A 27086-nucleotide genomic window follows, 5' to 3' on the forward strand; every position below is an offset into this window, starting at 1 on the left:
GGGAAGGGGTGTGTGTGTGTGTGTGTGTGTGTGTGTTGACACCTTTTCCTTCCCCACCTTTAATTTACCTGCTTCATGTTTGCTATTATTTCTTCTGTGGCTTTTTCTTCCTCCCTTTGAAGGGCTTTCCCAAGCAAGTTGCAAGTGTTTACCAAAGCTGAGAAACTGGAAGGGCAAAAGGGGTGTATGGATAGAGGGGAGAATGGAAGGCTGAACTTTCCACCTATTTTACCCCCTTCCCCAGCTGTGGGTCATTCTCCTGGGGGATTCTGACTCTTGCTCATACAGTTGGGTCCTGACATCTCAATACAGAAAATGGAGAAAATATGGGGAAGATATATGGTATGAGGGGAAGGAAAACTGCTTTAGAGGGAAGATGAAGAGATGCCTCTCGTAAGGGCTGAGGAGGAATAGATGGCTGGGAAATCCCTGGCCAATAGGTATGGTGCTAATAGAGAGAGGGGGAGAATGGGCCAAACTGGATATGAGAAGAGGAAAGGGGATGGTGTAAGAGGAGCAGGGTGGGAGAAGTGTTCTGCAGTCACTGAAATAAAGAGGAGATGGTGTGTGGGTGGTAGCACCCAGGGAGCTCATGTCTAGAGCAGAGGGTGTGGGGGGTTCAAAGGCTGTGCGTTCAGAGCAGCTGTCAGTGTGTGGCATCCCACCTGCATCCCACCCAACCTGGTCCTGTTTTTAAATAAGCAGAATGTAGGAGTTAAAAACTCCTCCATGGCAGGCAGCAAGGGCTGTGTGACTTGCTGCCAGCAGGGCCTTATGTGGAGGTGAGAAGGGGTTGCCTTGGGCTGCACCAAACCTGATGTGTTGGGAGTTGAATGGAACTCATTTGCTCCTGACATCTAGGTGTGAAGCACCACCTCCAGAAAGAAAAGAAAATAGCAAAAATAAAGTTATTGTCCCATAGCAAGGCAGGAGATCAGTCTCTTCTCATACTACCTGGACTTGTCATCTGGTGTCTTCCTTTTCTGTAAATGGACACTATGTTAATTCCAGTGAAGTGCAGGGGGGTTATTCACATTTCCCACCCATGTAAGAAGAGTATGGATTCAGGCTTGCTATAAATTACTGAAAATTTTTTTTAAAAATTAAAATGCTGAATAATGAAAACCTAAACTTCCTTGGAGCTTTCTTCTGACAAAAGTCATGACAACTGGGGCAACAAACCCACTTTGGAATTAGAAATTAACATTTGAAAATGAAAAAAAAATACTGTGTTGAGAGCTCTGAAACTTGGGCCCATATTGGTAGCCCAGAGGTACCAGCTGCCTTTAATCTGTTGCAAAGATTTCTTGTTTGTAGGAGCAGCCTGTTAATACCACTTGATGCTTTGAGGTTAAGTCAATGTGCTGGAAGTCTTCTAGAGCCTCAGATGAAAGATGCCATTATGCATGCAGAATATCCACAAAAGGGATCACAGAGAATAGTGTAACTGTGGGGTAAATCTGCCTGCAGTACTGCTCAAGGACGACATGGGTGGCTGGGGAGCACTAATAACTCCTGTGATGTGTCTGCATAAAAGTGATGTCAACACCTTCCTCTGTAATGGGCAGTGCAAGAGCTGCCAAAGATTGAGCTGGTAAATTCTTGCTGTTTTTTCACAAATATTTCTCAAGTCTCCTAGTTTGCTTTTGAGACTCAATTTGATTCAGAGCAAGTCAGTCCTTTTCTTACTTTCCTCTTGTTTTGTTTTATTTTTTTTCAAATCAAACCTTGTTAACTCTAATGTGCATCTTAGCTGTCAAGTCCATTCCCTTGTGATTTGTGATGGCTTCCAGAGCTCCTGGTGGAAAACAGTATACAAGTCTTGTTATTTCAACTGCGTGACCAGAGGTATGCCTCTCTTAGTTGATGGCATGCATTTTCCTTTTGAATTCTCTTTCCTTCTCAGGCACATTACAGTGTGCCAGGCACTCTTGCAGAGCAGGTGAAGAGGGCAGTGTGTGGCTGGCTACAATTCCACGTGAAATACAGAGCAGCACAGTTTTGCAGATCTGAGAAATGGTATGATTCTGCCTACTGTCAAAACCTCCTTCTCTTCTTAAATCCCCCAGAAATGCTGCTAATTAAAAGAGCTGTTCCCTGCCCCTCCCTCTCCCCTTGATTCATGTCGGAGCCCTGAGTATGATTTGGATCTCATAAGCTTTGGGAGCTCTGTAAGTGCCCTATCTAAAGAGAGAATAAGCCTCATTTATCCACTTCACTGTACCAGGATTGAAGGTGCAGCATCAGACCGTGTTCATCTGTCACTTTTCTGCAGCCAAGCCATCACTGCCCTTCCTGTGGTCAATTCCTCCTCCAGAAAAGAGCACGTTCAGCTGCTTCTGGTCCCCTAGAGAAGCAAAGGAGCAGTGCCTCTGAGCACGGTGATGCAGCAGTCTCAAACCCAACAGCCACTCCTGTGTGTGTAGAAGGGAGAAGTCAGTTTTGTGCTCTAAGAGGAGCTATGTATTTACCATACTGGAATGGTGCAAGTCAGATTAATCCCCTCCCAAACTGCTTTTGTATGCGCTACAAATTTTTGATGCTTTCTGACATGTGGCATGTTGTGGTCTGTACTGGAGTACAAACTTGACTGTACTGGAGTACAAACTTCAAAGTCATCTTTGGTTTTACATTATCCCTTTTGGATCAGGAGCTGATGTGCAACAGGACTTATATTTTATTCTTTTTTTTTTTTTTATACTTTGGCAATATTCTTGAGGGAAATATGGTTCATATTTTAAGAACATGTAGTTTGTCACTGAAAATTAAAATTGAAAAGGCCCCCCCATTAAAACCCCCACATGTAATTCAAAGCTAGATCTTGCCAGCTCACAGCTTGCTGCTTTTAAGCTGACAGGGAGCTTCTCAATCGCAGGGGTTTGCCTGAAACTGCTGCAGCTATACTCATCTCCCTAAATACAGGGATTCATTTAGCTGAGCCAAAAACCGGCCGAATCCTTCCGGACACAGGTGGGGATCCCTGTGCTGGCGGGGTGGCTCTATGCCGTGCCCGGGGAGCAGCCTGCGGTGGCCCAGAGAGTAGGGCCGGCGGGAAGGCTGCCTCCACAGACCTGCTGGCATCCAGCTTTTGCCGCTCTCTCCTGCGTACAGTTCTTTTTTTTTTTTTTCTTTTTTTTTTTTTTTTTTTTTTTTTTTTTTCCCCCTTTCCTTTTTCCCTCCCTCTCGCCGGAGGAGCCTCGGCAGCCCTGATTTGCTGGGGAGCGGCGGAGGCTCGCTCTGGGCAGAGCCGGGCTGCGCTGCCGCTGCTGACGCGTGGCCGCCGCCGCGCCGGGAGCAGCCCCGCGCCCGCCGCCCCCGCGCTCCGCTCCGCGGCCGAGGAACCTCCGCGCCGCTCCGGCCCCGCCGCCTGCGGTGCCCTCCCCGCAGCGGGGAGCTGAGGGTATGCCCGGGGGGGCGGGGGCAGGTCGCATCTCCCCCTTTTTATAATAGATACCTATTTATTTATATACGTGTGTGTGTGTATATATAGACATATATAAATATATATGTGTATATATATCTACATCATTCTTAGGAGCCATTTTTAAGTTGGGGGGCGGCGTGTGCGTGCGGCCAGGCTGCCTGGGGGAGCCGGGGCAGGCAGCGAGCGGTGTCCCCGCAGAGCGGGGAGGGCGGCGGGGGCTCTGCGGGGACACACACAGGCTCGGCTGCTCCCGCCGCAGCTCTGCCGGGCGGCGGACGGTGGGAGGGCGAGCGCAATTTTAATTTTTTTAGGACGATACGCATTTCTGTGGGAAACTTCTGTAGGCGGCGGAGGGGGGCGGGCGAGGCGTGTGGCGTGGTGGGGCGCACCCCCAGCCCCCCTAGGGCCGTGCCTCGCCCAGTGCCGCGCTCACCTGGGGGACGCCACACCTGGGCGGTGCGGGGGCCCGGCCGGGGCTGCGCTGCTCGCCATGGGGGGGTTACCCCCTACCCCCCCGCCCCGGGCCGTGGCTTCTGCAATGCGGTGGGTGTGGTTATGCACGGAGCACATCGCAGCCCCGGACCGCTGCAGTGGCAGCACCGCGCCGGCCCCCTCCTGGCCGGCAGCGAGGGGCCCCGCCGGGCCGGGCTGGGCTGGGCTGCCCCGCTCCGCTCCGCCCCGCGCTGGAGCCATCGCGCCTCCCTGCACCAGGTGCTCGGGAGCGCGGCTCGGACACTGGAACCCCTCACTCACTCTTCCCCATCCCTCCTCCTGGCCCCGCGGAGCGCGGCGTGGAAGTGTCGGTGCCAGGTGTGTGGGGAAAGGGGAATAGAGAAGCCGCGGGTGCGACCAGCGTGGGGGCTGAGCGGGTCCGTCGGTGCTCCCGCATCCTGGGTGCGGCTCCGCGCCCTTGGGCTGCCAGAGAGGGACCGGTGCGGGTCGGTGGAAAAGGATTTTGTCTTTTTCGGTTGTCCCATTTTTAATTCAAAGGCGAAACTTCATCACATATAGCGAGAAGCTTAAAAACTTGCACTCCTGTGGAAATCGCAAGAGCAAATCATCCCTGTCTGGCCTTGTGCTCTCGATTTAATTTCTCTTGGGGCTGTGCTGGAGGAGGAAAGCGCTGGGTCAAGGCGGTTGTTACTCTCACCGCGGTTCTCCGGCGTGTGCCCCTGTTTGAGGCAGAGATGGAAACTGTTTCCTCCACTGAACATGCACATTGCTTCGAAGTTGAAGGAAACTACTTACAGTGTTTTTCTGTCAAAATGATTGCAAGTCAGAGGCCCGGTTGCCAAAAAAAAAAAAAAAAAAGGGGGGAAAAAGCTCCGGGTTAGGTGTGTCCCATCCGCATCTGTTCTTTTACAGCCTGGTGAGCTGAGTGATACTTTTTTTGTTTTACTTTTAGTGTTGTCAACAATTGTCTCTGTCCATAGAAAACTGAAAGGTTTTTTATAAAGAAAGCAAGTATTATTAAATCCTATTAAGAATAAGAATTTAAGCAAACTACATAAGGCTTGGACCAGTAAAGGTCAGATGCAGTTGAATGTATGCTTTTTCTCTAATTCTATGGAGAAGAGTCGTTTCAGAGAGTATTAAAAGGTCAAGATCATCATGCTGCATCACTGATGTTGTTAAATTCACTGCTCTTGCTGCACCTCTGAGTGTGTACATGCATAATAAAGTATAGGCAAATACTGCTATGCTGGTCTCCTTGGGTTGGAAAGTTTCAGCTCTAGTGTGAGGATGGGAGCTGCATGGCAATCAGGGGAGGAGAGGAGAGCCTGAGAGCACTGCATTGGGGTAAGAGCTGCTGGAAGTTTATTCCTTATGGCACTGCATGAACGCGAAGGCTCCTTGAGCTGCTGGCGTGCTGTCGACCTGCTTGCTGCGGCAGGGAACACAAAACACATCGGGAAACATTAAAAATACACTGGCTCTATTTTATCAGACCAGCGCAGCCCCGGCCTCTCCCCTCTCTAATTGCCTGCAGTCGCATCCCTCTGTTAGTGGTGCAGCTGATGGCCTTTTCTCCCCAAAGGCTTCCCCATAGGACGAGGAGCTGGTCGGATGCGCATCAGGAGCTCATCCCATGGGAGCCCGCTGCTGCGGTGGGCAGGTTTAGCCTTGGGGAGGAGCCGCGGGGGAGGGGGGGCGCAGGGTGTGGCACCCATCCCCATCCTCCCCCTGCGCCTCAGCCTTGGCGGCTCCTCGCTGGGCAGGGCTGTGGCTGGCTGCTGGAGAGCTGCACCAAAACTGGAGAGGGCTGGTTGGGTCCGGGTTCTGTTCTCTCTTCCCAGAAGGAGCAAGTGAAGGTGAAGCTACAACTTACGTAATGTTTCATTTAATCGGGATGAAATCTTTTCTTGTCTGTAGTGGAAATCTGCTGAATATTTAGTCTTTAATGAGAAATCATTGTTATTCAGAGATTTTTCTTTGAAATCCGGGAAGGGGTAGGTGATGGTAGATTTGTCCCACAGCAGCGTGGTCACACCTATGTTTGTTATGTTTGTTGTTAGATGCATGGTTGTGAATTTCATGGGGGTTATGCATGGTTGCTTTCCTAAAATATGTAAAATGTCACTTTTTTTTGTATTTCAGGCATGATTATGAGTTAACAGAAAGTTCTTGAAATGTGTTAAATGTGTTATTCACGGTGGGTGACATTCAGACTCTTTTCATGGAAATCTCATGTACCAGTAAATGACTGCTTGTTGTCTGAGAGAAAACATCAAACCATTTATAAGTGGTTATAAAAGACTTCTTGTCTCTCATGAGATGAAGCATCAGCTTTATTTCTTGGGCTACAGCGTTTTCAACACAAAAGTGTGAAACTATGTGACTTTGTCACATCAAAGTACATCCTTGGCTGAGAATCTGTGTGCGTTCAGTGCATGTTTAATATAAGTTGGGCTTTGAAAACAAAGGGTCAGTCTATGCAGGGAGGGCTGTTGTGAGTCTGCAGGATTGTGTTTTCTCAATGTGTACAGCATGGTCCTAGGATTTTGTGGTTTAGCGTCTTATTTATCACATTTTTACAGGAAATATGTTATGACTGCAGTGTTTGAATGTTCAAAGTGTTTTGTTCAAACAAAATTTCTCTCTAATCAAGTGAATATAAATGCATGCATATAACTGAAAAATATGATTGCTGTCAACTAAGCTGAAAATTAGACTGAAAGTGTTTTTTCTGGATGATGGATTGTTTCTATTTTGTATAAAAGTTGTAGAGTATAAGAGTGTTACCCAGAACTAGACTTAAATAAGCATCACTAAGCAGTTTGAGTCAGTAGCTTAAAGGAAGTCTTTAAAAGAGATGAACCACTGGAAGAATGATAGATTAGCTAGCTTTTATTGCATGTTTCTCTAAATTTTCAATCTCCAGTGTTAGCCATTTATAATGGCTGGGGAATGGTCCAAGTCTAAATGAGTATATGGACACATAGCACTGACTCTCTCAATAGCTCGCTCGAAACACCCAAAGAGAAAGGCTTGTTTGCTTTGGGAAGATCTCCATTTCTTAAAGGGAACAGCCCAGGTAGTGGAGAAGAGGAGCATAAGCACTTTCCCTGGCTTTGGTAAGAGAAAACCTACAGGCCCTTTGCTCCCTGCCCTGCCACTCTCAATCATTGTCACCATCACCATCAGTGCAGAGGAAGCTCGGGAGGATTGCTGAGGACTGAGTAGCTCTGGAAAAGCAGAAATGGGTCAGTATTTGGGACAACTGAGTTAATCTGAGACAGTGTGCTGTATAGGCAGCAAAATCAATATCTCCTGCACCCTTCCTGAGTAATTCATATAATGCAATTTGAGTAATTGTCAGCTTTTTGTCTCTGGAGGAAAATGAAATTTTTAAATTTTACTTCGTCTTTGTATCAGCAGAGCTGGCTGTTCTTGTATAAAGTGGGTAAAAGCAAAAAGGAAATTATAATCTATTAAATCATGAATCTATTTGCATCCTATGGGATGCAGTATATGAAAGAGTATTACATAAATGAAAGTTTAAAAAGTACACAGAACAAAAAAAAAGGGGGGGGGGTGGCTTTTGTACATAGACCTCATCAATTTTTACCCTTTCCTTTATAGATCTTGGAAATACTTTGTGTGCCACAGACAGAGACTCCTTTTCAGTGGCTTCACTATCAAAACTGATCTGTTAGCAAGCTAGAAACAAAAGAAGTACTGAAATCTGCATGAGGATCCTCCACTGCATGTTTGATCCCACTGAGAAAAGTCTTTCAGTTTAAAGGGTTAAAAAAGAATGTGGAAACTGGGGACTCAGAGCATGTGTTGGGGATAAAGGGCTAGAATAAATGGAAAGCATATGTGAATATAAAAAAAAATTCAGAAAGGGTAAGGGAATGTGAAGAGGAAAAAGCAGGATACAATTTTGAATACCTGTTCGTGTGCGGGTATTTGTAAGAAACAGATGTTTATTGGCAAATGGGTCAGGGGCAAGCAGTCACAGCACTGCTCTATTAGGTGAGACTTGGGAGAAGAAAGCTCCTGTGTGGGATAGAGGATGGTTGATGATTCTGATTTAGGGCTATGTTAAATTTGGGACTGCAAAGGTGTAGCATGTGCTTATTGCCTGGCTTTTACTGCAGCCTTTTTCCCAAAACAGGAGTTGGTTTTTGTTCCCAGATGGGCTCCAGGTAGCAAGTGAGTGAATAATTTGAGGTGGCAACAGCTGACCCTGGTGGGCTTTTGTTTGGAGCCCTGTTGATGAGCAGTGGATGTTCATGGGATAGAAGTAGGGAAAACACCTGGTCCTGGCCCAGATCAGGCTAGGGCAAGCTGCACACTTAGGCCTGTGGTTTTCTTCCGCTCTGTAGTTGTGTCCTGCTCCTCCAGTCAAGCTCTTGCCTATTGCTCCCCCTGCATGTCCCCTTTCCCTGGCTGAAATTACTGGCTGGATCCCCCTGTCTTTGGGCTCCTTGGTGGAATCCCTAATGGAACCCTATCCTCTGGCACTCTCCATTTTTCCCATCACCCAAGAAAGTGGCCAAGTACTTGGCCACTCGCTTGCTTCTCCTCCTTCTCATTTGGGATTATTCCTTTATATTCCTTATCCTCAGAGCTTCATCCCTTGCAGCAGCTCAGTCACAGCACTCTCCTCCTCCCAGGAGGAGGTGAGTAAATCCTGGGAGACAGCCACATGCTGGGGTGCACCAGCAGCCTTTTCCCTGGTGGCAGGAGCTGACACCACTCATGGCATCCAGGGAACTTGACACTGCTGGTAGCAATGGAGCAGGGGGACTCCTTGGTGGTGGAGGTTGCTTTGTTTAGTCTTTATGAATCTGAGGGCAATTATGTGTAACACCTCCAGTTCCCTAGGATGTATTGGCTGCAAATAAAATCTAGTTTAATAAACCAGGAAATGCAAACAGGCTGTGAAGAAGAAGAAAAAAAAATAACAAAAAAACACACCAGCTCTTCCAGACCTAGGAAACATATGTTTATACTAACTGAGAGACCTGTTCTTGCACCCTGACTCATGTTGGGGAGTATCTTAGTCCGCCAGTCTTCCCACGGAAATCGGTAAGCCTGGCTGTGAAGCAAGGCTCAGTTTGGTTTAGATGGAGGGATCAAAATCTGACCCAGCCAAATTGTAGCTCAGGTCAGGAAGCTGAAATCTTTCTAAGGACACTGGAAATGATTACTTCACCAGGTGCTCTGTATTTATCACTCCCTTCTTTCTATTAAATTACTGCTGTTGCAGAGCAACTGTTGGGGCAGATGGAACTTAGCCCCTCTGCTCCCAGCACGGTGTGATTCCAGAAGGTGCCCCACAGATGCACTGGAGTCCATACATGGGACATATGCATATATACAAAGAGAAACAGCACTGCTTGCCTGTGAGAATTATTTGTAGCAAAAAAATGATACCTCTACTTTGTTCCTGGTAGTGGTTCCTAACCTTACGTATCAGTAAATACCAGGTTTGATAAAGTCAGTGGGTGATGTATAAAAGTGTGTGCTCAGGAAAGCAGGGTCTTTTAGTTTGGTCTGATGGTTTGATAGTCCAGGCACTGGTTGCACAGAGCCCTCTGTGTGCGGTGTCTGGCACCGACATTGGCTGGGGAGGTTGGGGAATGATGGGCAGCTGCCTTTTTGGAGGTCAGCATGTCACTTTGTCTGGGAGCAGGCATAAAACACAGGTCTCACTTCCACCTGAGGGGCTGGCACAAGGTGAAGTGGCTTCTTGTAAGCAGGTTTCTTAATTGATCATTTTTTAATGATCGTGCAGTTTGCTGACACCAAGGTGCTGGAGGGAAGGAATGGCATTCAGAGGGACCTTGACAGGCTGGAGAGGTGGGCCCAAGTGAGCCTCTTGAAGTTCACCAAGGTCAAGTGCAAGGCCCTGCACGGGGGTCAGGACAAATCCAAGCTCAAATACCGGCTGAGAGATGGATTGAGAGCAGGCCTGAGGAGAAATACTTGGAGGTGTTTATGTAAGAGAAGCTCAACATGACAGCAAGGCATGATCACAGTCCAGAAAGCCAACAGCATCCTGGGCTTCATCAAAAGCAGTGTGGCCAACCAGCTGAGGGATGTGGTTCTGCTCTCATGAGACCTTACCTGGAATATTGCTTCCCTCTCTGGCTCCCCAGCACAGGAGAAGTGTAGACCTGTTGGAGCAGATACAGAGGAGGGCCATGAATGTGATCAGAGGCCTGGAACACCTCTGCTAAGAAGACAGACTAAAAGAGTTGGGGTTGTTAAGACTGGAGCAGAGAAGGGGAGACTGCATTGGGACATTTAAGGAGCCTTACAGAAAAGATGGCGAGATTTTTTACATGAGCATGTAGTGATAGGACAAGGAAAAATAGCCAGGTTTTCTAGAGAAGTTGTGGATGCCCCATCCCTGAAAGTCACAAAATCATAGAATATACTGAGTAGGAAGGCCCCATCAGGGATCATAAAATTCAACTCCTGGACCTGTCCAGAACACTGGAACATTCACACCGTGTGCCTGAAAGCATTGCCAAAGGCCAGGTGCTCAAGGCAAGATTGGATGGGGCTTTAAGCAACCCAGTCTAGCGGAAGGTGTCCCTGTCCATGGCAAGGGGGCTGGAACTTGGTGAGTTTTAAGGTCCCTTCCAACCTAAATTATTCTAGGATAGTGGCAGTATGTTGCTACTTTAATCATGTGTCTAACTGGGCAATGCTGTTGTAAAATCTCAAGAACAGCCCCAGAAGGAAGAGCCCAGCTGTAGGATTGAAAGGTAAAGTGAGATGACAAGGGGTTTTTTTTAACCTTGGAGTTTGTCTTTTCCATTTCTTCTATCTTTCCCATTTAGATCATTCCAGAAGACTAAGGTTTTGGTCAATTATATGTGCTTAAAGAGAAACACTGTAATGTAGTTTCCACTGTACTGGAGCATTATTCTTGTACAGCTGGAGCTGGCAGCCTTTCATTCCCTTACCACCTCCTTTTTTCTCCTAAAAATAGCAGCACACTACAGCAGTATTACAGGAGAGGCAGAAGAACGTTTCCTGAGCAACAATTTTTGCCGGATAGTGGTTGAGGTAGCATCAAGAGCAGATTTGGGGGAAGTTGGAGGAAGATATAAATAGGAACAGAACAAAATGGGACAAAGATAAAATTGGTACGGAGAGGATGAGGCTGGTCAGTGAAAAGCCTGTGGATGGTGATGTTCACTGGGCTGTGTAACAGTCTGCCTGGGGAACTGGGAGAAGCCTCAGCACTTGAATCATTTAGGAGTTGTCGAGACGGAGCACTCGGCAGCTCTGTAGGGGTAACAGACTCACGGTGCAGATCGGAGGCGTGGGTGACATGACCTAATTTTCGTCTCTGATTTCTATGATTTATTAAAGAGTTTTGCAGACTTTCTCTTAGCAAGCTTAGAGCTGGAATTTGAAGCATGGCAATTAGGAGGATCCTTTAATAGTGTGCTAGCACTGTTGGGGTTTCATCAGTTACTTGCAGGGGTAGTGTGCTAAGTGCAGAAAACAGAGGCTGGGGACAGGCTCTATGCCAGCTTAGATCTGGTATTGACAGTGGTTTGCTTTCTGTGTTCAGTTCTGCCCTCAGTGCCACTACTAGTATTTGTGGATTACAATAATCTATTCATGGGCTGTAATAGATATTTTGGAAAAAAAAAAACCCAAACCATCACCCACAGCCACTCCTGATGCCACCCTATTTAATGACACTCTCAAGAAATAGAGAATAGCTGATTTGTCTCACTATCCTGATCCTGGGAATCCCTTCGTGTCTGGGTTGGAGAAGCAGAGCCAGCAGACAATGCTTCTGCCCTCACCAGTTTTCCAAGATAGGGAGAAAAGACAGCACCCACTTCCTTCATCAATATATTTAAATATATTCAACCAGGCTTTCTGTCTGCATAAACAATGTATCTACTTTTATTTGCACAAACTAAATATGCCACACAATTACTGTGATGGTGAAATGCTGGTATACTTGAAAGTATATATGAAAGAAATGCTGAACTTACTTGAAAGCTAAACTAAACATACTTGAAAAGCCAACCTTATGCTTCTAAGTGTTGGTGCTAAGATTCTTATTTCTGATCTGTTACTGTTGGCCACAGCTCTTGTGAAGCTCAACCACACAGAATTTCATACTTAAGGTTTGAAAATATTCTCTCCTCATCTGCTACTTCTTTGACTTAGATTTCTTGACTTATTCTTCATTGTATGAACCTGAAACTGTTTTTCTTACACTTGCATCATATATAAACTAGCAATATTTTAATGTGTAGCTTCTCTGCCAACATGATAACGCAGAGCAGTAAAGCCAGTCCTTTTCTCAGCCCTAGGGGACAGTGATTGAATTAAGGATGCAGAGCTGAAGAATAAAAAAAAGTTCCTTCCTTTTAAATTGTTACCAGCTTCCCATTGATGTGCTGTAGAACAGACATAAAATGTCTCTTGTCAGTACGGGCAAACTGCGTGGTTTTGGGGTTACCCATGGGGGCAAAATGGCTACATTGACCAGAAGGATACCAGCAGCCTCTGTTACAGTAATGTCTGTATTAAAGCAAACTTTTTACCTGGATTTGGACTTCCTCCTTCTCGAGCTCCAATGTTGTTTTAACCTATCTGCTTTGCAGACGTGATCTCTGTATTTTCCCCATCCCTTGTTGCTCTGAATCACCTTGCCTCACCCCAGTAGGAGTTTGGGTATTGTGATTTATTTTCCTGTTTCCCTGTGTCCTGCATTTTCCATCATCTGAAGTGCCCCTTTCTAACTCTAGCCAGTGTTTCTTCTATCTAAAAGCAAAAGAGCTGGTACAAAAAAAGATGCCCCTCATGACCTTCTGATCCTGTGATGCTGCTCTGAAGAATGTCGTTGGTGTAGTTATGCCTCCTTCTTTAAACCAGTCTGTGGAAGTCAGTATAAGTGTTTGATATTTCCATAGATTCTTAGGAAGTCTTGCTGTGCTTTTTCTTTGCCCAAGTGAAAAAGTTCTGGCATGCACTAGAAGATGCGGCAACAAAACCTCATGTTAAAAACTTTCTAATTGCTTAATAAGATACCCATCACTCTCTGGCTTCCGAGCAGCTATAAAGGGATAAAACAGATACATTAACTACATACTGCATTGTGTGCTTCACTGAAAATGCTTTGCCACCTTTCTTTTAAGGCACGCCAAGGTTATCATTGTTCCTAACCTGCAGAACTGTGAGTGTGCTTCCTTGGTAGCGTCCTCTGTGCCTGGAATGTTGTTGTAAGAAAAAAAAATCTCTGCAGGACAGTATTTGGCAAACAGATCAAGGTCTCAGCCAAGGAAATACATTGTCTGTTCATTTTCTAAACAAAACTAGCACAGCTGAAAGCATGTGTTTTGTATCTGGTTTCCACTGGCTGTATTTTGATTTTGTAAAGTAGATGTGATATGCAATTATTTCTGCAAACGTGACGTTGTTTAAAAAACACTAGTTGTTAAATATTTCTTAATTAAATGTTGGCTGCTGAGTCTGAAAGAAACTGTCCAGAAATTCAGAAGGGATAGCATAAACATTAACAAGAGTCTGAATAAGAGTTTACATAATGGATAGAATTATTTCCTACTTAAAAACATACTGGAGATGTGGGCTGAGCAGAATTCACTCTTTGACTAATCTCATGTTTAAGCCCAACATCTCTACATTTCCAGGCAAGGAATCCTGCTTTCTGCTGGCATTTAGTCTTTGTTTTAAGACCTTGGATAGCCTACTCTTAGCCTACTATTCTGAAGTTGTGGTGTATGGAAACCCCATTTTATTAAGACTGTGGACATTTTTGGAACTTTATTTCTTTCTCAGTTCTGGTAGGACACACAATGAGGAAACTATTGATCGCTTATACTAGAGAGGCACAAAATTGGTATAAGAGTAATAATATAGCATTGCTTAAGATAACAGTCACTCCAGTTCTGAAAAATGCGTGGTATCTTCCAGTACTGGGGTTCCATTAGAAAAAGGCAATTCCTTGAAAACTTGGTGTGAGCTTGGAGTATTTCACAGACACACCAAATAAAATGAATTGGAAGGGACCTTCAAGGATCTTCAAGTACAATTCCTGGCCCAATGATCACACCATGTGCTTGAGAGTATTGTCCAAACACTCCTTGAACTCTGCCAGGCTTACTGCTGTGACCCTTCCCTGGTGAGCCTATTCCAGTGACCAGCACCCTCTGGGTGAACCTTTTCCTAATCCCTAACTGAAACCTCCCCTGACAACACTTCAGGCCATTTCCTCAGGCCCCATCACTGGCAAATGAAGTAGTGACTAGCAACAGGAAAAGTTTTCATTCAGTTTCAAATAAAAAGCCACTCAGTCTCCTTTGTCCTTCCTGTCTGACCCACAAGTACAGTACACAGAGCTCTTTCCAGGTGCAGATAAAGGCCTCAACTTTGTTTCTGTCGCCTTCCTTGCAAATCACAGCATTTCTTATCGGTAGGCCTGCCCCGAGTCCTCCCCTGCTTTGGAAAACAAATGGTAGGAGGTAGCAGTGGGGACAAGGACGAGGTGCTGGGCTCTCCTGGCTTGCAAGGAGCAGGACTTCACCCTGTGGTGCTACAGGACATGGCTTCCCCTTCTCAAGGATGCTCTGTAGCAGCTCCTGGGGCTGGTGGCTGACTGCCTGCTGCGCTTGGTCTTTTGTCGTAGGCGCCGCCAAGATGAATAATTCAGTTTGTCAGGTGAAAATTTAAATTGCATCAGTCACACCTCTTCTAGAGTTATCCTGTGATTAAAAATGACAAACGGGTTTCAATGAAATACTGTTTTCATGTTCTCCTAACCTCTCAACACATACGTATTTGAAGCTTAAGAGTGTCACACGCACTCTTTGAAACCCGTCTTTAAAATTATATGTTTAATGTAAGGAGGGAGAAAAGTTTCACCTGTAGTTTAGAGAGAACTGAAAGGGTATCCATTTTCACCTAAAATATTGACCTTTTTTGCCTTGCTGCTAGGAGCAAAGCCATAGCTGTTCAGGCTTTGAATTTCTGCACCTGTCTGGCATGATCTCTTTGCTGAGAAGTGATGCTTATAGACTTGACAAAACCTGAATGATTAATCTGGTAGCCTACCAAAATAGCCTTACAGTAGCTGATAAATTTATGCACAGTTATGGAAATCCATTAAAACCTGGATGTTGAATTGTTAATCTCAAGCAGTAGTATAACATGGAAAACCAATGCACTCCTTTCCTGAAGGGGCCCCACTTTGTTTAAATGGCTGGTAACTTCCAGCAAGGTTGCAGCTCCATCCTCTATGAAACCAACCTGCAGTTTCATAAACATGAAGGCTGCATCTTGGCACTCAATTTTGCTCTGACACATGAGGCAAAAGGCAAAACCAAAGCATGATGTGACTCCTGAACATGGTGAAGGAGACACCGAGGAGGCTGATCCCAAACATCCCTAAGCCTTGATCAGCAGACTACAGGCTCTGGGCTGTGAGGATTGCCAGCTGGCACTTGCCAATCATGCTATGAATGGAGCCTGCTTGCTGGTTTTGGTAATAGTGCTTCAGCAGTCAAGCAGATGTTGCCCTGCTCTATAACAAATAGTATCTGGAGATACAGGCTCCTGGGTTTTGGTGTGCAGAGTTGCAGAGCTCTGGGATTGAGGATGATGTGCATGTCTGTCCAGCCTGCAGGTTTAGATTGGGGAAACCTTTTAGGCTCAAAGGCTCAGCAGGTGCCCCAGACATTTGGGGATTACAAAAATAACAACATTTTGTGGCTGTTTGGGGGGATTTTCTTGTAGTGGATCTGAAGGGCTTGTGGATGATGAGTCTTTGAACCCCATGCTGTGTTCCCACTGGGTGTTACACTGCCTTCACCTGCTTTGTTCAGCTTTCTGGGGGTCTTCTTATGTCACGTTACCAAAAAATACAGCATTAGCTTCAGACATCTTCTCCCTTTTTCAACTGTGAAGCCAGTAATTTTCTTATAAAATATCAAGTCCTCTTGAACACTGCAAGAATAGTACCAGACAGAAATGTTGTCAACTAGCTTTGCTATTCAAATAATCTCTTACATGAATGTGAAAAATACATTTTCAAGATTGAAGTGCTAACCCCAATTTACTGTTGCAATCTAAAGTAAGATATCAGGCCTTTCATTATTTTAATTCAGGCTCCTGTTTAAACTTTAGGCTTAAACCAAACAGCTTTGTAGATGCTGTTGGTTATAGAGCTCTTTCTAGTATATTTTCCATACAAAATGTGTAAACACAAGCAGTGTTTATGCATCAATTTTCAAGCTCTTTGCATTCCAGCTATTGGCACTATAAAAATGCATTAGTTTAATTGTTAAGATAATACTACTTTGCCATTTAATTTCCCTGGTAAAAGATGAGACCGTTTTTAAGTGAATGGAAGGTTTTTAGCCAAAAACCTGTAAAGGCAAGAGGCTTTGATTCTAGTTCATGGTCTTGGAAATTGGAAAAAGAGCCTTTTAAGGACTACTTAGAAAGAAATGGTGGATATTGGTGCCATCTCTTAGTGTGGCAGCTGGAAAGTTTAATTATAGGCTGGGAAGTCAGTTAGGGATTAAGGAAAGTGGTAGTAGAAGGGGTGAATGTTAATGACAGCTGTTTGCTGTAGGCTTCAATGAGGCAAAAAAACATATAGAAGATAAGCGTAGGGACAAACATATGCTGGCTTTGAACATTCAAAAACACCAGGCCTTTGTGCCTTGGCATGTGACACCAGTTTGAGAGAATTCATTTTACCCCCCTTGCACTTGTGGAGGGGGGAGAAATTCTTTCTTTCAGAGTCCCCAGCACAGGGGAGCTTGTGTTCACAGTTGGAAAACAGCACCTGGGCCAGGGATAAATATAAACCAGGAGAGAAGCATGTACTCATATCCTCATTAGGAGAGTGGAGTTGGCCTGAGAGAAGGGGATCCATATAATGAAATGTTTGGTCTGAGGCCCTGACATGCCCATGCCTTGCACTGGCTTTGCTCTTGTCCCAAGCAGCACACTGCCTGTGCCTGCAAAGACCTGTGAACTAAAACAAGTTAGAAAACTCATGGCATGGAGTGTAGGGGTTGTAAGCACGTCGTAGCTGGGGTTGCAGACTCACACATGCAGTTTGAGGGAAACTCCAAATCCTTTTGCTTTTGAAAGCAATACATTGGGAAATAGTTCTGCATCTGCTCAGGGTACACATAAATCCCATTGTACAGGTCAGGCACTACTGCTGAGGTTAGAAACACTGCAAAGGGCAAGGTTGGTTACAGCCATCACAGTGTTAAGGCTGAACCAGTCTTCCTGTCATTCTCCCAGGCACTCAGTTTAGGTTTTTCATTCAGGTACATTCAGTCTGTTCTGAAAATAGCTAAATAGCATTTTTTTTTTCTTCTATGGCACAGGTTTTTCACTATATAAATTTTGTTTGAATGAAGAGGAGTTGGAAGGGATGTGTGCCAGACTTAAGCCTGCTAGGTGCATACATGACTTAACAAATCTGCTTTCTAACAAAAAACTGCTTTCTGCAGTAAGCAGATGTCATCCTCTGAGAGGAATGAGGATGATAACATGAACCATCTTTTGAGAAAAACAAAGACTCCCAAAAAAAAATCAACCCCCCCCCCCCAACCCCAAGAAACTCCCAAAGGCAACCCAAAAAACCCAACCAGCCCACGAAACCCAAACCAAAAATACAGCCTTTTTGTTATGAAGAGTGTTTGAAACAGATGTGCAATCATGGCTTGTTGGTGTTTCTAGTCTTAGAGAAGTTTGGATTTATCCTTCTTGTATGTGAGTTTTAAAATTGCCTTCTATTCAGCCATAGTAGCAGACCTGCTGTACCTTGCAGACAGCTATGGCTGCAGTATTAGAGGAATAAACTCAAAGAATCATCTTCTCCATTAATATTGAACTAAGTTGAACATGTGCTTTTTTCCTCACTTTCTGTTGGATAAAATTTCATAGATTTATAGCTGCACATGATCTTCCTTGACAATTAAAACTTGCAGTGCACAGAAATGTATTTAGTTTAATAAGCTGCAAAACTGTCTCGTATGAGACTTCTGGGTGTTACAACACTGAGGTTGTTGCAAAAATAATTCAGCCTGTCTGCACTTACTTGCATGTGACCAACCTTAATGAATGTATGGCTGTGGTGTATAGGGTGGTACAGTCGACTGCTTGAAAAATAACAAAATAATATTCATTAAAAAATTGGGAGCTTTTGGGTGCTTGCCAGTTTTGGTTACAGCTGGAGCTGGGTGGTTGAGTGAAGGGGCTGATGGTATCTTCTGTCCTTGCTGGCTTGAGTAGGTGCTGGGTGGGTGCAGTGGCACACAGAGGTTGTGGGCTCCCTCTTTGGCCCAGCTGCTTCCCACTCACTGGGGAGGGACAAAGAGATTTACACCTCTGGTTCTTGGAGAGCTTACAGTTCATGGGAAGCTGTCTGGCATTGGACAGAAAGCACTTCATATGCTATTTAAAATGCTGGACAAGAATTCACAGCAGGCATTTCCTGTCATCTGAAGTGTGAGCAGAGGAAGAGGAAAAAGGAAAAAGCCCTAATAAAATGCATCTCACTTTAGGGATGGAGAAGCTGAATAGTTGAACCTGTGTCACTTAAGGCTATGTCAGTGCAGACCAAGTGCTGAATTGCAGATGAAATAATAAGAGATAAAAAGAATCCTTGCCTTTTTGAAGGCAGTGCACTTTTACAAGACTGTAAAAGATTATAAATGGGGTGAAACAGGGAAGAACCTCAAATGTGTGTGGTTTGGAAATTGTGCCCTTGATTGTGTGCTTGCATGTTAGCAAGAGAAGAAATCTCTAACTTGCTCACTCTGCAGGCCTGCTGTGGTTTTCTGGGTAGTTTCAGTTTTGGTGGGGTTTTTTTTCCCTCCAGTTGATTCTTCTCCCTTCCTCCCTCTGACCCTCCAAGTCCCCCTTGGAGAACTCATTAATTGCAGCTGTAATTCTGAGGCTTAGATGCAGTTCTGGGCACACATGACCCTGCCATGTTCCTGGTCTTACTTACTACTAATGGATTAGACAAAAAAGAAAGTCTCAGAACCCCACCCTGAAATATTGCAAGCTGCTTTTCTTCTTAAGAACTCCTAAATATCCAAGCCCACACTTGCATCCACTTAAGCCAGCTTGAACTAGCTTCTCTGCAAGTTTTCAGTTGTCTGAATGCCAACCATTGTCTACCACTTGGTTGGAATGAAGCAGAATCCTATATTGGCCTGTCAGCTCTTTCTTGGCTTCATGTCCCCAAGGCACGTTCATTCTCAGTACCAAAGGTAGGAAGAGAAGGTCTTCTTGGTAGTGTAATGTAGGCTGGGGTTTTGTTCCCTCCTGAGAAACCAGTATTGAAATGGTTCTTAAAATACATATTAAAGGAATCAGTCTTGATTTCTCTCTTTATTTTTCCATTTTTTCATTGCTAAGGCAGAGCATGTCATTCATTTCATGAGCATATTATGATGCCCAGAATTGACCTGAAATTGCAGTCTTTCCTCACCATTTAACTTTTGGTTCACTAAGGGTTGAGGCAAACGTTTGCCAGCATACTGAGAGGAACCTGACACTTCTGTTGCAAATAACTTTTCCCCAAAAGCACTGCTTGCATTGGAACAGTTTGGGCTCTGGCTTGCAGCCATGGGTTCACCTAAGCATGTTACACGAAGTGACAGGTAGACAGAGGTAATACATATTTTAATGTGCTTGACTCAGCTAGAGACCATAAAATGAGGGAGACTAGACTTTCCTTTCCTAGCAGATGTGAGCTTGCTCTCAGTTTATTAATAAGTTGTGACACTGCCAGCAATGCCACTTAGGTCAGCTTAATGGCCCTGTGGCTCTTGAAAGTGGACAAGAACTTTTGAGTTCCTGCCTTGTTTGGAAGGTGTTCTCAGCTCCTGTGAAACCATTACAGCAAACATGCTGGGGGTCAGCCTGGCCAAGTTTCTAACACCCCCAAGACCTGTCAAGTAACTGGAGTGTGTATGGCAGCAGTGAGTTGAAACTATAGGTGAAAATGGAAATTTTTCCAATTGGTACTGCCTAATATTTTAATAAATATGAGAATATCGTGGCATGAATGTACTTTGGATACAGGGAGCTGCAGTTGTTCTAACATAAATCATGTGCACTCCTGTCACTGAAACTAGATCTTGTATGATAATAAATGCTTTAATTTTTTGAATGGTACCCAGAAAAAGAGAAGGGACTTTGTAAATATAAAATTTTTTAAAAAATCAAATAATATCTAGCTAGTAAGTAGGGCTCTTTCCTCACTTTTTGTTGGATAAAATGTAGCTAAGTTAGTTTTTATCCATTATGGAGATCCTTAGGCAGCAGTGTGGAGAAAACAGTGTGGGATTATGAATGAATCAAAGGTTAAAACTAAGCTGATAATATTGTCATAATATGGTGAAAATATTGAACTCTTTGCTAGCTGGAGGTACGAAGAGAGTAAAGTTCAGATATAAAACTGTCCTTGCAAGCTGTTCAGTGTCAGTAAGGACAGTTGATCTTCAGCTGAAAGTAGGGTTTGGATGCTGTTGCTCTGGAAAGAGGTGAATTGATGGCAAAGAGAACAGAGCAGAGAGGAAAGAGCCTGAGAGAGAACTAAAAATAGGACTGCCAGAAGAGGCAGAGGAGAGAGTGGTCTGAGGGGCAAACAGCAGCTGTCTGCGAGCTGCAGAGCCATGCTATGCACCCACTATTGTCAGGGTGGGGAGAACTCAGTACATTTCAAGAACTAGGTCAGACATTTGGGAAAATTTTCCCAAATAGCACGGCTTGGGAGTCATTGCAATAAATGGAGTTCCCCATGTATGAATGAAGTTTACATGGGGAACATGTAAACTTCAGCATTGTGGGATTTTAGTAACAGTTGACATAAATATATGTCAGGTGGAGTTCAGACAAGGTGGGCTGGGAAGGAGACCATGGAGCATTGAAGTCAGTGTGCAAGATGAGCTCCTAATTAAGATCCACTATGCATCTGATGTGCTTGTTTTGTACTTTTGGCATGCTTGCATGTCTGGACCTCTCAAAGAAAATGTGGTGGCTGCTGCTGTAGGGATCATTAATGCCATTCTGGAGCTGGGGGAAGAGTTAGTTGGTTTCTTGCTTCTTTGCAAACTTCTAAAGCAACGATTGCTTGAGGATAAAGTGTCTGTGGCCTCAGCTGTAGTGAAACACATGCATATAGCGAAGGTGACAGAGAGCAGAACGGGTTGGAGCCCAGCTGCAGGGTACCACTTCCCTGGAGCATTCATGACATCCAGGGAGGGGGTGGATTACCTCATTCATTTTTTAGTTCAGATGTAATGGCACTGTGAATATTGGCACAGAGTTTTGTGTCCCCATGGAAAACAGACTACAGAGGGAGCAGAAGAGGGGAAGGAGAGGTGAAATGTGACTCTCTTGTTAATCTAGCATCAGACATAGCTCTAGGAGAAGCTTGTGGTTGTTGAGTCACCATTTGTGATGCTCTAGGGAGTATTTCCTACATGTTTATTAGCTCCTGAGAAGGTTGAATTGTGCACTAAGAAAGTTGTTTGATATGTTAAACTTTGAAATTATAAATGCCTTTCTAAGCAAATTTTCCAATAAGGAGTTAGACAGTTACCCAGTTACTTTTTTTTTTTTTTTCCACCCAAACTAGCATATAGTGTGGAATGTAAATGAATTTTACATGCTGTGACCTGAAGGGTACTGAAGGAAATGGATTGGTACAAAATAATCATTAGTTACAATGCACAGCAGTCCTTTGTCACTTGGCCAGAGACTCTTGCATAGGCTCCTGCATAATATCAGGAGGAAAGATGGCAAAAGCCACTGTTCATGGACTTGTTTCACTGATTTGGGCATTTACCTCATTAGCACATGTGACAAGTTTGAAACTCAGCACATTAAATAGGATCCGGTATCAAAGTCTCTCACTTTGTTGCTGAATTGTAGCAGTCTCCCTTAAATTATGGTAGATTGTAGTGACAGAATTAGTGGCCTTTTGTAGTGGACAGAATTTGTAGTCTTAAAAACACACTATCAAACATTTAGCAAAGGTATATATTTTTAAAAAAGTATGTGGGGAAGGAAATAATTTTAGAGTCATTTATTACAGAGTTTGGGAATTGCAGCATCTAGCTTAATTACCTTCACTTCTCCTTTTAAATTATGAATATTGATACAGAATATATATTTTTTATTCTCATTTTAAATGCTCACTTTCTGTTGAGTAACCTAGATTTATATGACTTACTTTTTTTAAACCCTAGTGATTTAAAAGCTGCAAAGAACTTTTCTTTCTGCTGCAAGAGTTTGTCTATTCCCTCTTTTTTTTTTTTTTTTTTTTTTTTTTTTTTTTTTTTTTTTTGTGATTAAGCTGAATTACTGCAACTTTCTGCTTTCTTGTTTTGCCCTCCTCCCTCATTTTTTGTTTTCTTCCTGCTGTCTTGTGGGGACACTTCAGGCCACCTGTCTGTCCCAATTGCCTCAACCCCTTCTGTCCTCTCTGAGCTGCTGTCATTTCTATGTGTCTGAACTCCAAGAAGGTCATACACATTGCAGAGGAATTGCCAGATCTGGTGACATCCATCTTCAGAGACAGCATAATCCAGTATAACACTGGGTCAGGACTATATAATGTAATTACTATGGAGCTGTATGTGGAGCATTTCAGGGTTTAATAGGTAAAAAGGGTTAGAGCCTCTTTAAAGAAAGCTATTTTCTTTGTCAGGCTGTATTGGATGCTGGTCTGCAAATCCTTGTAGCATGGTGTAGCTGCACAGATGGTGAAAGGTTTTGGCTTTACTGGGATGTTATGTGAAGACACCGAAAGCTTGCTCTTAATACCCTAGAGAGCTGATTGTGCAAATGACCCTCAGGAGTGAACTAGTGTGCATTGGGAGATGTGAAAGGAGCTTCCTGTGCTTTGGAAACATGTAACTAAAAAAGTTCTAAAACATCTAAATCCAAGTGTGACTGGCTCTGGAGAGAATCCTGCTTTCTGGCTGTTTTTAAGTGAGCTCACTCTACAGATGCCTGGACCCACCATAAATATACTTGTTGTTCGTGCATTTCCACTGACCAATTTGTTCCTAGAAGTCCCTGCTCCCACACCGTCCTCAGATCCTGGTTTGCATCCAACACATGATTTTACAGCTGGTGTCTGTGAGGCATTAGGGCTGACTGCTGGTTATGTGCATTTGAGTCTTGGGAGTGGGGGAGAGGGAAATGTTGAACTGCATTTTCAGATGATGCTGGGAGATTGTTTTTGCAGTGACAGTGTAACCTGGAGCACACGTGTCATGGGCTAGCTGCTGGTGCCAATTGAGCAGTATTTTTGTAATCTCTAGCAGGTAATTAAAGCTCTGGGGAGCATAGAGATCCCAGAAGAGTTTAGGTATAAAAACCTAGGTGTCTGATGCCATGGGTTTGGTTGTTTAGGTACACAAGATTTTAATTTGTTTGGGGAGCCTGTGGTTTCCTGATGCAGTGCTCCATAATGGAAAGTCTTTTACTTGATATTGCAGGATGTGTTTTATATTCAAAACTGACATGAATGCCCAGGAGATTAATAGCTAAATATGAAATGAATAATCCATTTCAGAAAAACAGAGACTGTTACAACTAAAAACACTGTGATACCTCACCGTCAAGTAGTCTTGCTGCACCAGACCCATTTAGTGTCTTCAAAAGTTGAAACACAGGGTGTAAAATTAATGTTAGTATAGGAGGGAACAAAAGGAAAAGAGGAAGACTAAGTAGGAGCACTTTTGTCCCCAGTTCTCAGCATGATGGCTCTCACACACAGAGCTGCCTTTATTTAACTAGGACCCAGCATGAATTCAGGGTAGTTCCTCTGCATTTTTTTCACTGCCTGTGACTTCTTCCTTCCTTTTGCATCTGCCTGAATTTTTGAAGTCTTCTCAATTTTAATCCAGCATGGAGGAATCCACCTGGAGCTCCTAGAGATGGAGAGCAAGCAGTGCTCTGGGATGTTGTGGGGGGAAGTCATTGCTCAGGCATCCTGCCTTGCATGACCCAGGTCAGACATCTGCTTCTGAGAAGAAGTGATTCATGACCCCCTTAAAAACTGCTTTTAAAATGCTCCGCTCTGGGGAGGTTTATGGAAAAGCTGCTGAAGCTGAGCGTGCTGCAGGGCAGCAGTGCCTGTGAGCCTGTGCCAGGGCTGGGAGCTGGGAGCAGAGCTTGCAGCCAGGGTGCTGATTTGTGTCGTGCTGGGAAGGAGCAGTGCTGGACACTGGGAATGGCTGTGGCCAGCTGAAACATCAGGCCACTGCCTGCAAAATGCCTGTCTTCCTTTCTTCCATCTCTGAACCACACTGGATTGGAAAAAAAGGCCACAAAAACGTAAGTGAATTCCCTCCAAACCATAAAAATGGGGGAAAAGTATCCAGTCACTGAAAAGAAATCCGAGCAAACCCAAACAAAAAAATTATACCGCTACATTGCCTTTGGACGTAATAATCTGGGGAGGGTTTGATTTGTCAGTGAGCATTCCTTTGTGACTTTTTTAATCACTATTCAGTAAAATAAAGCAAAAAACAAGTGGTTTAATTGCTGGATTTTAATTAATAAGATAAATCAGAAAAGTTGAGATGGTATTTTTAAAGTACAGTTCAAATTTTCTTTTACTGCATAGGCTCTTCCATCCTCTGAGCTGGAATGATAAATGTCTGGTCAGAGGGAGTCAGAAGCCCTTGGAGGAGATGAGCTTGATGCTGTGATTTGTACCTTGTCTGTCTGATTCTCTTGTTTCTGTGAGGTTAGGCAGGTCACCGGCTTGGGAGCACTGGAGCACAGTCTATTTAGGTACTGCATGAAACAAAAAATATTGTTCACAGGTGTTACAGTATTTTGGCCTGAGGGTAGTGTGATAATGTAGCACACCTGCCATGTGTCAGCAACCCCGTGCAACTCTTTTTTTTTTTTTTTTTAAAGTTTGAATTGGTTCTATTTTCTGCTCAATATAAGAGAATATGAACTTTAATGATGTGATGCCTGAAGCACACTCAGCTTCTGTGACATTAAATACAACTTTTAAATAGTGAATGCTGCACAGGGAGCCCCATGTGCACATTTGGCTCCAGAGCAATTTAGAAAGGTCAAAACCTCATGTAAATGTAACCCAAGTAATCAAAGTCACTTGTTTGCAGAAAATCAGCCTGTGCCATCGAGGGCTGTTTCTTGCCTTTTTAGTTTCTGAACGAAGTATTTATCAATTGTTTGTAATCAAACTGCAACTAGTTTTGCTGTGGGGTTTTGTTTTGGGTTTTTTTTTTTTTTGCCAAGATTTTTTTAGTGAAATGTGGAAATGAGGGGTGAAGTTGGGTGTGTTTCTCTGCAATTCTCTCATGATCAACATCTGTGGGATGTTGCTGTATTCTCCATTACGGGTTTCTTCATTTCCTTCTCCTCCTCCTCACATCGGCCTCCTTCCTGTAATTCCCTGTTGTTTCTCACTATACAGACTTACTAAGTTATTTGTGTATTATTTCTGGTTCCCTTTACCTTCCTGCAATGCAGTATTTGAGTGGATTAAAGTTTTCATTGGGAGCAGACGTTTTGCTGAAGTCTGTTATAAGAAGCAGTCATGTTTCTCAGGAGTTCTGCTTTCACTTTTGGGTTTTTTTAATGAATAAAACAACTGTCAGGTTTGGGTTAAATTGTGCATTTCTATAGTTAAAACCCAGCACTCTCAGAGAGGTGTGTGCTTGCCAGCTCGTGTACATGAGATCTTCCAGGCAGGAGCCATCTGCAGGAACTGGCTTGAATGGTGGGCAGTGGCTGCAATCAACGCTGCTTTTGGAGCTGGTGGATCAATCCTGGCAGTGGGGGATGAGGGGGACAGAGCCACCCCTCACTCTGGATGCAGGGAAGGGTCCAGAAGCAACTGCACCCCATGCCTGGAGACCTGAACGGCGAAATTAGTGGGAAAATGCAGTTCCCTTCTTCCGCTGGTAAATCCATGTTTGCCCCTGGGGAAAACTGCTTGGATCAGCAGGACAGGAAAAAGTGATCCAAAACATGCTATGATGGCCTCATTTTTCTTCTCCTGTTCAGAAATTAGGGTAGCCTTGGGGTGCTCTAGATGTTCTGACCTCCAGAAGGTGATCTGTGGTGTTTTCAGGGAAGCTGGTCAGTCAGACTCTTCATAAACCTTGTGTGCAAGTGGGGCAGCAGAAATGGCAGTGATCCTGGGCTTTATTGCTGTGTGAAGTCCCCCCTTCAGAGAACAAAACAGACCCAGGTAATTTCATTGACTCATAGAAATTAAAGGTAAACAGGGGACAAAAATGTCTCCCTGTGCATCCAGGTGCTCTGAAAAAGAAGAGAATACATGCCCTTTGTGAATTCAGGGTTGTCAACCAAAGTGGAAGGGGTAGCAAAATAGAAGAAATCTTAATATCTTACACTTTACAAAGTTGCAAACAGAGAATTTTGTTGCTTTTTTGTCAGTATGCAAGTGTCCCATGATGACTCCACACCGCTATAGATAACCTCTTCTTGACTGTCATTATAGTTGATATGCTGTCTACTCTAAATCCCACTTGATGCCAATCAAGCTCTTGCTCCACTGTTTGCAAATGCTTGATTACTTTCTGTCTGCAAGAAGCTTGAATGTATTGCAAGGCTCTTATCAGCCCCTCTTTCTGTTCCCCTTCCCAGAGTAAACAAATCCAGCTCCTTAAGTGTTTTTCCACTGGTCACATTTTCTAAAGCTGCTATTGTTCTTCCTACTCCCTTCTTGACACTCTTCAGTGCATATTTTTCAAAAAAATATGAATCCCAATCTTAAATATAATATGCAGTATACCTCTCCCTGATGCTGCAGAGAGCAGGACACCTCCAGCATTATGTCCCACAGAAATTCATCAGACCCTCATGCTGCTTCATTCCTGCTGCCTAAGTCACATCTTCCTCACCACTTTTCACTTCTGAGTCCCCACTGCTGCTGCCATTACCCTTACAGGAATGCAGTCAGATTCAGCACATATATGGTTTTCTTTCAGACTCCTTTGCTCTTCTTTAAATCAGGAGAGGATGCCAGTGGTGTATCCCAACCTCATCAGTGTGATACTGAGCACGGATCAGGCAGTCTCCCATCTTCCACTGATCCCCAAATAGCTGCGATTCCTGAAATCAATAAGTTTTTGCAGGTTAGCATCAT

General features: G+C 44.1%; 2 protein-coding genes across 25 annotated transcripts in view; one reads left to right on the forward strand and one right to left on the reverse strand.

Moving 5' to 3' along the window:
* LOC143695712 (uncharacterized) overlaps nt 1–3994 on the reverse strand; it is a 50499-nt gene extending 46505 nt beyond the window's left edge. Inside the window, exons 1-2 of the mRNA XM_077190838.1 lie at nt 3858–3994; nt 69–165 (exon numbers count right to left, since the gene is read on the reverse strand). Coding sequence (XP_077046953.1) covers nt 69–165; nt 3858–3994 — 234 coding nt within the window. The remainder of the gene's footprint in view (nt 1–68; nt 166–3857) is intronic.
* The window catches only part of EPB41L3 (erythrocyte membrane protein band 4.1 like 3), a 97160-nt gene continuing 73285 nt past the window's right edge, over nt 3212–27086 (forward strand). For 7 of the 24 annotated variants that reach the window (XM_077184447.1, XM_077184463.1, XM_077184484.1 and 4 more), the window contains exon 1: nt 3217–3400. The gene's annotated coding sequence lies outside the window, so the exon portion shown is untranslated. Of the gene's footprint in view, nt 3401–4034; nt 4235–5607; nt 5737–27086 lie in introns of those variants that run through there. The other 17 variants (XM_077184359.1, XM_077184436.1, XM_077184393.1 and 14 more) reach the window with 7 other exon arrangements.

This window comes from Agelaius phoeniceus, chromosome 1 (genome assembly GCF_051311805.1).
Source record: "Agelaius phoeniceus isolate bAgePho1 chromosome 1, bAgePho1.hap1, whole genome shotgun sequence".
NCBI classification, from domain to species: domain Eukaryota; kingdom Metazoa; phylum Chordata; class Aves; order Passeriformes; family Icteridae; genus Agelaius; species Agelaius phoeniceus.